The sequence below is a fragment of the Arachis hypogaea genome, chromosome 15 (assembly GCF_003086295.3).
Source record: "Arachis hypogaea cultivar Tifrunner chromosome 15, arahy.Tifrunner.gnm2.J5K5, whole genome shotgun sequence".
Lineage (NCBI taxonomy): Eukaryota > Viridiplantae > Streptophyta > Magnoliopsida > Fabales > Fabaceae > Arachis > Arachis hypogaea.
Window position 1 is genome coordinate 68,149,154 of NC_092050.1, and position 11,654 is coordinate 68,160,807.

At 31.9% G+C, this 11,654-nt stretch overlaps 1 protein-coding gene across 1 annotated transcript; it reads right to left on the reverse strand.

Annotated features, from left to right (window-relative positions):
* Nucleotides 1-9,030: 9,030 nt before the first annotated feature.
* Nucleotides 9,031-9,903, reverse strand: LOC112748485 (uncharacterized). Its single transcript, XM_025796719.1, has 2 exons — nt 9,394-9,903; nt 9,031-9,306 (listed from the first exon to the last, which is right to left on the reverse strand). The coding sequence occupies exons 1-2, from the start codon at nt 9,901-9,903 to the stop codon at nt 9,031-9,033; spliced, it is 786 nt and encodes a 261-aa protein (XP_025652504.1).
* Nucleotides 9,904-11,654: the final 1,751 nt, after the last annotated feature.

Below are 11,654 nucleotides of genomic sequence, written 5' to 3' on the forward strand. Positions count from 1 at the left end.
TATAGAATACCCTCACTCTTGTTGCTTAAGTTTTTATTTTATATAGGGGAGTAGGTGTTGTATCTGAGTTTTATTTTGATTTTACTTGTATAAGATTTATTATTATAGTATTTATGTGATTCTTAATACTTAGTGATCTTTGATATATGATTTGAATAAATAGAATCAAAATTTTCTGGAATTTCTTAAAAACTGAAACTCGATCTCGACGTAAAGACTTAATATTAAATAGTTAATTAAAAGAAAATAGGGCTGTAACATCTTGCGTTTAGTAGGATCATGACGTGTTGGAAGTTGAGTCATTACAACTAAAGAGTTGCATTTCTTTTTTGGGAGGTTTTGTTTTTAGCTATAGTATTACAACAAATTTGATTATGCATTATAATTATGTTGTTCTACACTTAAACGAAAAAGTTATATGCTAAAATTCCACAATTCTACACTATAATTCGGTATTTCTATAAATTCGCATTAAAATTCTACAATTATGCTCTAAAATAGTTCAATTCTACATTTAGAAAATAAAAATCTGCATTAAAATTTTGCAATTGTGTTTTAACATTGTTAATTTTTGGCCTTAAACAATAGAATTATGTAATTCTGAACTTTGAAAATAAAATTCTGCAATTTTGTACTAAAAAAATATAATTATGCAATTCTGCATCACAGGGTATTGCAGCTTCATTGTCTCCGTAGTTTATTCTTTTCTTTCAACAGCTTGCTCCATGATTATTCAAAATTGGAATCAATAGCAAGTTAGTTCTTCATATGCTGCATAATATTGAAGTTATCTTCCTTTTTGTCTTGCCTCCAAAGGCTTACTGTCAAGTTTCAATAAGAATCAATATGTTTGTTTTGCATTAGAGTCAGACTATAATTGGTATGACAAAGCACATATTTTTTCCTATCAAAAGCAAAGGTAAAATTCAATAATCAATTCTCACTTTGTTGTTTGTCTCTAACCTAAGAAATTAGAGAATATGGCCTTGTACAACTTATTCTTCATCATTGAGCTTTTGAACAAATTCAGAATTAAGTTCCTACTAATTTCTGGTTATTGAATTTCTGGATTTTTCATTGTGATGAAGTAGTTGATTGTTTACCTCATATAGCTCTTTTAGAATGCTTTAAAATTTAGATTGAGCATATAATAACTTTCTAAAATTTTGTGACCTAATTCAGTGGGGCATAAGAATTTCTGAAATATTTGTGACTTAATTGATTTTCTAATTTTGATATTGGCAGGATGAATTTAAGAATGTTATGAAATAGACTACGCAAAAAGCATATGAAGAAAGAAGTAGTGCACCAAATGAGATGGATGTGTGGTATAAAATAGTTAGAGTTAAAAAGAAAAGAATTTATGGACTTGGCATAAAATTCACTGCAATTGCAAGGCCTAGTTATTGTAGCTCTAGTTCTAAGTCATCTGATTGGTTGCGAATGTTAGAACATGTAGAAGTAATTAAGAAAATGCAAGAGAGGAACGATAACTTAACAACTAGGTTGGAGAAGAAAAAAAAAGGATTTGATCTCAATAATCATTTGTTTCATTAAATGATGAAAAAGCTTCAACAACTAGAAGGTGGAGTAACAAATATAGATGATAAATATAGTGAACATACGTCTGAAGAGTGATTATTTTCTTGTAATTATGATTCTAGTTAATAATTAAAGACTATGTGATTAGTAATTAGAGACATTAAAATGATGTATTTAGTTTTATAAACAACACTATAAATCTATTGTTTGATAATTTTTATATTTTGTTGAATTATAATTATATATAAAAATCAGGTTTAAGAATAATAGATGTAAAATTTGTTAAAAATTTGATAATCAGAAAATTAGGATCAGCAACCTATTTAGCCACTAAAAAATTGGTAACTAATATTTTGTCACTAATTAGTGACCGATTTAGCCACTGAAAGAGTGGTTGCCAAAAAATCTCAGTGGCAGAAAAACATGGTCACCATTTAGCGACCGAATTATTGGTCCTCAAGAAAACGTTAGCAACCAATTTAGAGATGGAAAAATCTTGTCACCAATGAGCAACCGATTTAGTGACCGAAATATTAGTCTCCAAGAAAAAGTCAGCAACCGATTTAGTGATGAAAAAACTTTGTCACCATTTAGCGATCGATTTAGCAACTGGAATATTGGTCGCCATTTAGCGACCGATATCTTTAGCGATCAATTTAGTGACGGAGAACTTAGTCACCATTTAGTGACCGATTATCTTACTAGCGACCGATTTAGTGAACGATATTGTTTGATTGCATTGGTTGAAAATTGGTTGCTAAATATTAGCGAGCAACATCAGTCACTATTTTAAATTTAGCGACCAAAATTTTAACGACTATTAGAATCGGTTGCTATTTCAATAATTTCTTGTAGTGTCTTTTCTTTAGTTATCTCTAAATATAAGCTAAAGAAAGCTATAACTAAACCTTAAATTATACCATTGAGCATCATCTTGGAAAAAAATTTATGCCAACAAATAAAGATGAATCTATCTACTTAGAATTGAGTATATTAAATGATAATATTTTCTATTACATAAAAATACTAGAAAACACACAAATCAATGTTTAAGAAAGATGTCAACTTGATGAAGCTTTGTTGTTGTTATTATTGTATAACTTTTAATGTGTTTCTTTTGTTAAATAATTATATTGAATTATATACAAGTCGTTAAATTAATGTTTTGTACAATATTTTTTTACAAATGAGCTTTATGATTTTTACATTAATTAACATATTATCTAATCGATTTTTAAAAAATATAATATTTTTAAATTTATACTATACAATATAGTTAATTTAACTTCCAGTGATCATACAATCTTAATATAGTTAAACTAACAAGTAATACCCCAAATCAATTTTTAAGTAATTTTTAATCTAATATTTTAGTCCTTAACAAATTTTAATTATCAAATCAGTTTTCAAATTTTTATTTCTTTAGGCAAATTAGTCCCTACATCAAATTAAATTATTTATCTATATAAAAAAACTGATATGAAAATTTTAAAATCTTTTAAAGACTGTTATATCTTTTTATTAAATAATGACATCGGCTGATGTGTTTAACTTTTTACCAAAATTTTTACGTGAAGATTAATATATCTAAAAAAATTAAAATTAGAAACTGATTTGATAATTAAAATTCGATAAAAATTAAATTGTCTAACTAAAAATTTTTTGAGAACTAATTCAAAATATTACTCTTAATTAGTTTGTGTTAATCTAAACCTATAGTAATAATTCTTTTCTAATTTTATATAATTATGTCTTGTCTGATATTTGAATTTTAAAATCAACATGGTCTACGTTTTGAGTGTTTATTATTGTCTTAATTTTTCTCTCCTTCCAAATAATAAATCAATGAATTATATATCCTCTTAGTATATATACCTTGCTTCAGGTATAGTGATATATTTTTCTCAACACGGCTTTATTAATTGGTATAAAACATTGACACAAGAGGAATTATAACATGTTTTAACCAAACTTACTCGATAGATTTATTTAAAACTAAAATCATTAATTGTTCTTTATTTAAATTAAATTCACTAATTTGTATTTTTTACTTTTTATTTTATTTTGGATAAAGTATATTTTTTGTTCTTGAAATTTAGCAAAAGTTTAAAAAATACCTTTAAGTTTTATTTTGTTTTAATTTTGTCCCAAAAATTTTCGATTTGTATCAAATATACTCTCGATAGCTAAATTTTCAAAAAATTTAAGATTAATCCAACAAAAATGCGTAAAAATTATGCTTGATTCGCTTGTGTTGAAGGTTGTTCTTATAAAATTGTTGTTCAATTGGTCCTAAATTGTTTGAAAAATTAGTGACCTGGGGTATAGTTGATGTAAATAAAAAATTTTTGGAACAAAATTGAAACAATAAAAGTTAGAGGTATTTTTGAAACTTTTGCCAAATTTTAAGAACAAAATATACTTTTACCTTTATGTGTTTTATTTAACTTTTGAAACTTGATATTGTCTTCACTCAAGCTAAGTGAAGTCAAATTATTAATTAATGTATTTGAAGTGAAGACAAAGAAAAAGTATTGGTAACTAATGATTTTTATCCAACAAATAAGAGAGATTTACGATAAAAAATATCTAAAATTAGAAATTAAGATTTATGATTTAGAATTCAGAGTTTAGGATTTAGTGTTTTAGAATTTAGGGTTTAGAATTTACGGTTTGGAATTTAGAATTTAGGGTTTAAAATTTAAGGTGATCAGTGGTTGGTAATCGCTGACAGTAGTGGTAGTCGTCTAAGACGGTGGCCAATATCAACGACAGTATCTGGTGGTGGAGGTAGATTATGACTTGTAGTGGTAGGTAAAATTAAAATTTTGGAAGAAAGAAAAAGAAAAAATGGTAAAAGAATAATTTAAAAAAAAAGTGTAAATGGATATTAAATTTTTATTATTGATTGATGTTGGCTGATTTTTGATTAGTCACCATATATAATTGGAAGATAAATTAATAACGGATTAATTAATTATTTTTTTTGGCATATGATTAAAATATAACCATGATTTAAAATGATGTTTTTATATTTAAATATAAAAATTATTTGTCACAGCATGCATAAAGTAACGGAAGTAAATATGTATATATTTTTTATTTGAATTTAATTAAGTAAAATACCAATAATATTTATAATCAAAGATTTAGATAACACATATGAGATCTTAAGTTCAAATTTTACAATTGTCATGGTCTTAATTTAAATATTTAATTGTTATATGTTGTCGCTATTTGAGATTATTCAAAAACTAAATAAAGCAAAATAAGTATGGATAGTAAATATATGTATAAATTAGTACATTTTAACTTGATGCAATTTTCATAGCCTTTTTTATATTAAAATGTTGTTTGGGTCAAATAATTGTATAATCATTCTACGTACTATTGTACAGATTGAAAAGGAAACATGTATGTTATTACTAATATTTGCGAAAAAAATTCAAAAGTTTTGGCTCCATGAATTTTTTACCATGATTGGACTAAGAATTTTTAGAAAGCTTTTTCACAAGTGTCAATTTCACCAAGACAAATTGGATAAGGGAAATACCAGTTGAAGAACATTTATAAACCATCCAAATTGCACACCCATAGTATATTTTCTACCTCAATCTTAACCGTTAACATTTTTTATATTAAATTCGAATGATTAAATACATTAAAACCAAATAGGTTCCAGAATCATACAATGGAACAGGTGATAAGCTTCCTATACTATAACCTCACTTCTCATCTTTAGTAGAAAGCATAGTTTACTGTTTGCTTTTGTTTTATCCTTCTATTTATATTCTGTTTGAACATTGAATTTTAAAAGAAAAAAAATATTCAATGTTGTGGTTTTAAGTTTCTCTTATACATGTTATAGTATCCTCTCTTTTATAGGCAAATCCATTTTGTGAACAAGTTTAATGTTTGATGTTTTGGTAAAAGCAGACCTTTTCATTTCTGTTATAAAGGGCACCCTACATTTTCTGCGCGATGCTGATTTTATACCTTTGGTTCTTAAACTTTAGGCCAGTTCATTGAAAATGACATGAACAGGACCTGTTTTTGTTTTTTACTATTTAAAATAAAAATTTGTGCTTGTTGAATGCTGCGAATAGTGAGAGAGTGAACTTAGTCGTTATTGATTGTGAGAGAGTCCAAAACTGAATTGGCTCACTCAATTGTGTGTGTATATATATATATAAGGTGATGGTCTAACTAACTCTGCATCTAATCTAACTAATGAATATAACTAATTCAGGTCTTAATTAAATTATTAAGTTATAACAGACTGTACAAATATATGCTATGACTAATATCTCCCCTTAAGTTGGAGCATACATGTTGTATGTTCCGAACTTGGCCATAAGAAATTTAAACTGAGGCGCTGGGAGAGCCTTGGTGAGTAAATCCGCGAGTTGATGCTTGCTCGGTGTATGGACGAATTTGACGATTTCTGCTGCCACTTTTTCTCTAACAAAGTGGCAATCGATTTCAATGTGCTTGGATCTTTCATGTAGAGTTGGATTGGTGGCTATTTGAATGGCAAAGACGTTATCACAAAAAATCATTGCTGAATTCACCTCGACATGCATGAACTTGAGAAGGGTAATGATAGACAGAACTTCACAAGTAGCGTTGGCTAGAGCTCTGTACTCTGTCTCCGTTGAGCTCCGCGAAACTACATCTTTCTTTTTGCTCTTCCATGACACTAATGAATCTCCCAAGAATGTGCAATAGCCGGTCGTGGACCTCTGTGTGTTGAGGCAGTTGCCCCGATCAGCGTCTGTGTACATGGAGAGGTGAAATTTGGATTTTGATGAGAAGAGTAATCCCTGGCCAGGTGCTGCCTTCAAATACCTGAGGACATGGTGCACAACTTTGAAATGAGGAGTTCGAGGATTTGCCATGTATTGAGCCAGTTTTACCACAGCAAAAGTGATGTCTGGCCGAGATATAGTGAGATACATAAGGCGGCCAATTAATCTACGATAGTTTGAAGCATCAAGCATAGTATCACCTTCGTCAGCCCTAAGTTTCAGATTAGCATTCATGGGTGTATTGCCAGGTTTGCACCATAAGAAACCAGTCTCCTCTAGCAACGAGAGTGTATATTTTTGCTGACTCAGAGTAATTCCATCTTTTGATCTAGCAAGCTCAAGACCAAGGAAGAACTTAAGATCACCCAAGATTTTAAGCTTGAAGATGGATTGAAGCTTGGTTTAACATTGTCCACCATTTCTTGTTTGGGAGCAGCGATGATGATGTCATCCACGTACACAATGAGATAGGTAGTTGCCTCACCCTCTTCTAGAGCGAAAAGAGAGTAATCTTGTCTGCATCGTGTAAAGCCATGGGTGGTCAGTGTGTTGCAAAACTTAGTGAACCACTGCATGATGCTTGTCGCAACCCATACAAGGACCGTGTGAGTTTACAAACTAACACTTGTTTCCGCTGAGGATGACCCAAAGGCAATTCCATGTAGACTTCTTCATTAATTTCACCATTGAGGAATGCATTATTTATATCTAGCTGTAAGAGGCTCCAGTTCTTGACTGCATCAATGATAAGTAAGGTTCTCACAGTGGTGATCTTTGCTACGGGACTAAATGTGTCCCTAAAATCAATACTAGCTTGTTGAGTATATCCTTTTGCAACCAAACGTGCCTTATATCTCTCTAACAAGCCATCAACCTTTAGCTTAGCTTTGTACACCCAACGACAACCAATGGCTTGCTTATCTGGTGGTAAAGGTACGAGGGCCCAATTGTTATTGGCCTCAAGCGCATCAAGTTCCTCTTGCATAACCTGTCTCCATTCTTTGAACTGAACTGCCTGGTGGTAAAATTAAGGCTCAGGTATGGTGTCTAATTGTGCGATGGAGTTAAGGTATGTGATGTTAAGGCGATGGTTACTAATATGATTGTCTAAGGGATAGAGAGTAGAAGTGTGGCAGACATAGTCACTGAAGTAAGGAGGAGGTTGAATGTGTCTAGTTGATTTTCTTAGTTGTTTAGGTGGGGAAGTGATGGTGTTTAGTGTTGGTTCTTGATGTTGAGATTCTGGGTTTATGAAGGTTGGAGTTGGTTATGAGAATGGAGAAGAGATGTGATTAAGAATGTGTTTAGGAAGTACAAAGTCATTGAACAAGTCCTCATTAGACTGCAGATGAGGTGAGGTACTAAAAGGCATAACATGTTCATGGAAAATGATGTCTCTTGAGATAAAAAATTGTTTGATTCTAAGGTTGTAGAGTTTGTAACCTTTGTAACCAATTGGATATCCAATAAAGACTGAAGGATCAGCTCTAGGACAAAATTTGATTTTGGAGTTAGAGGTGTCTGCTGCATATGCAAGGCAACTGAAATTTCTTAAGGCATCATAGTTAGGTGTCTTCCAAATAGCAGTTCAAAGGGAGAATTAAATTGTAATAATTTGCTTGGGGTTCGATTGATTAGGAAGGCTGCAGTGATGATGCACTCCCCCCAAAAGAAAATAGGGACTTTTGACTGAAAGAATAAGGATCTGGCCACATTCAACAGATGCTGGTACTTTCTCTCTACAACAGCATTTTGTTGGGGTCGATAAGGGCATGAGAATTAATGCAGGACACCTCTCTTCTGCAGAAAATCCTTAAGTGCAAGTTCCTTAGCATTGTCAGACCTGAGACATTTGATCTTAATGCCAAACTGAATGTCAATTAGTGCAAAGAAATCCTTCAAGTAACCTGTGGCTTCAGATTTATTATTCAGCATATAAATCCAACAAAATCTGGTTGCATCATCAACAATGGTTAGAAAGAAAATCATTAGACGATATGGGATTATGTGACTTAAAAGGAAACTTCTTGAATTTAGCTAAATGCCAGATTTCACAAGTATGACAAGTTGATTTATTCGACAAATGCAAAATACTATCTAAGTGTTGTAGAATGTTAGGAGGTACATGACTAAGACGTGTGTGCCATAAATCTGGACTACACAAATTTATTGAGATAGAATCAGTATAAGAAATATCACTAGAAAGAAAAGAATTTGAAGAATTTTGTGAACCATGCAGTGCCGAATTGGTTGGGATTTCTGCTCTTAGGATGTAAAGTCCTTGTTGCAAGTCACCCTTTCCAATCATCTTCAAACACTTGTTGTCCTAAATAGTGAAGTAATTAAAACCAAGAGTGACAGTGATTGTGGAGTTAGCAAGAAAGGATGAAACTGAAAGTAAATTGACATGAAACTCAGGGACATAAAGCACATTTTGGAGAGATATATGCTTATTGAGAGTAACTGAACCTATGAAATTGGCAGAGAAAATGTCACCATTAGGTAAGGAGACAGAAAAATTCTTCGAAGTATGTATTGAGGTGAATAGAGATAAATCACAAGCAATGTGAATGGTGGCACCACTATCCAAAATCCAAGAATTATGAGATAAGTTTGACCTTAACATGGATGCATTGAGAACGATACCTGCTGGAGTTGAAACTTCAGTTGATTCATTTGATTAAATATCTTGGATCTTCTTATTATTCAGCAAGGTTAGGAGCTGTTGAACTTGTGTTGGAGTCAAATTTGGGTTGATTTGTGCATCTGAATTGGACTGAGATGTGGAGATATGATGAACCGAAGGCTTCGTGTTCTTTCCTTTGCCAAAATTTGGAGGGTAACCGTGAATTTTGGAACACTTGTCGATAGTGTGCCCAAGAATTTCACAGTGCGAGACGAGGGGTCTATCTTTCTTCATCATGCCTCTGTCATGACCTTGAGATTGTGTTGGTTGCTGATTTCTCGCCAAAAAAACTACTTGATTATGGGAAGCAGAATTGAGTGACGCTCCTATTACCCTATGTTTTTCTTCTTATGTTACAAGAGAAATGACTTTGTTAATTGTGGGAAGAGGTTCCAAGAGCAAGATTTGCCCACGAATCTGGAAAAAGGATTCATCCAATCCCATGAGAAAATAGTGAATATACTCAACTTGAAGAAACTCTTGCGTGGCGTGCACATCACCGCAATTGCATTGTACTGGGTGATATGAGTTCAATTCTTCCCAAAGAACCTTGATTCTTATGAAGTATTGTGACACAGACGTGGCACCTTGTCGAAGATTCATCAAGTCGCGCTTCAATTCGAACACGCGCGGGATATTTCCATGTTGTAAACACTCCTTCAGATCGTTCCACAACTCCACTGCAGAATCTATATATACGAGAGAGGTAGCAACTTCTTTTGTAACAGAATTCAAAATCAATGTGCTTATTACATCATTCGCACACTGCCAATTCTCAAATTTCTCTGGTTCAGTGATTGGATCTGGTTTAGGCACCGATCCAGTGATGAAACCAAGCTTACGTTTGGCATTTAGGGCTTTCTGCATCGCGCGGCTCCAAGAATGATAGTTGTAAGGTCCCACATCGGTTGGGGAGGGGAACGAAGCATGCCTTATAAGGGTGTGGATACCTCTTCCTAGCATGACGCATTTTGACGAGTGAGTGTGGGGGACTTCGGCTATCATCCCTATCGTCAAATGCAAAACCGTGAGGCCTTGTGTGCCAAAGCGGACAATATCGTGCTAGCGGGTGGTTTGGGCTGTTACAATAGTTGTAGTCAGTGAATTGTTGAGTGACCAAGATCAGACTGGGTTGATCAGCGGGAGAGAGGTTATAAGGATCCACAACTATTGATGAAGCTGAAGAAACTACAGATGAAGATGAAGCTAGCTACGCCATGGTTGGTGAAATTAGGGGAAGAACAAAATGACGCTTCTTTCCAAGTCTCGTTGATCGGAATCGCTATTTCTATCAAGAACAGAGGTGAAACACGCGCATTCTCATCAAACTCAGTGTGTGAGTCAAAAAAAGAGGAAGAGAGAAGAGGGAAAGAACACACATTAACACATATGCCTTTAGTCTAACTAATTAATATAACTAAATAACTTTACATTTAGTCTAACTAATTAATATAATTAATTCAGGTCTTAACTAAATTGTTAAGTTATAACAGACTGTATAAATATATGCTATGGCTAATAGTGCTAACATATAATATATTATCTTAAGAACACACATTAACACATATGCCTTTATTGCCACTTTCATACACAATTTTACAAACAGAAATACAGGAAGAGACATGTACCATTAAACTTTCTAGATCAACCACAGCCATTCAAGATCCTAGCTGGAAAACTAATGGGACCAAATAATAACAATATAGTTGTCAGGTAAAAGCCAAAGTTGTGGATGATTCTATTAGACAACTAAAGACAATTAAAACTATATAGTTATATAACTTTTTTATTTTTCTTTTATGGAAAAAGAAGAGAGATCCATCATTTTATTTGTGAAGTGACACTTGAACAGTTGTATGTCATTTATAGGGTATTGTTCAGGACTATTTGGAATTTTGTTGGTTAAAAGATGATCCTTGGATCAATCAAGTAAATTCTTCGAAACTCAATTTATGGAGAAAATGTTCATACAAACAGATTGAGCGATAATGATTATCATTCATTATTTTTTACGATTAATTCACCTCAAAGATTTAATCACCAAATTGTGTACTTCTTAGAATTATTTATCTTTTGTTACTCACATTATGTTGATAATAGAGTGTGTAACTATCCCAATAAGTCTGCTAATAATATTAATATCATAATAAGTCTATTGAAGTTTCTCAATTAGATTAACAAGGTCCTAACCAATTGACTATGAATAACATAAAAAGTTAGTTATAATTATGTAAACTTAGTTAATTCAATTCAGTTTAATTCTATCAATTATACATATAATTAAAATAAGGTTATTTTAATAAGTTAACCTATCATAACGAAAAATCTATTTGAGTTTCTTAACCTAATTATTAAGGTCCTAACTAATCAATTATTAAAATTGTAAAATGTTAGTTAGAGTGATATTAATTAAACTAATTAGACCACCTTAATTATCATTCATTTTTTTTTGGTGTCTACCTTAACCATCATTAATGGAAAGTAATATGGGACTCTAATTAATAATAATTAAGACAGTTTAATTAAAAGATGTATGGATACTACATCAGACATTTTGGAATTTCTATCCTTAATTACAACATTCAAACACTACAAACTACTTGTATGCATATTTTGGA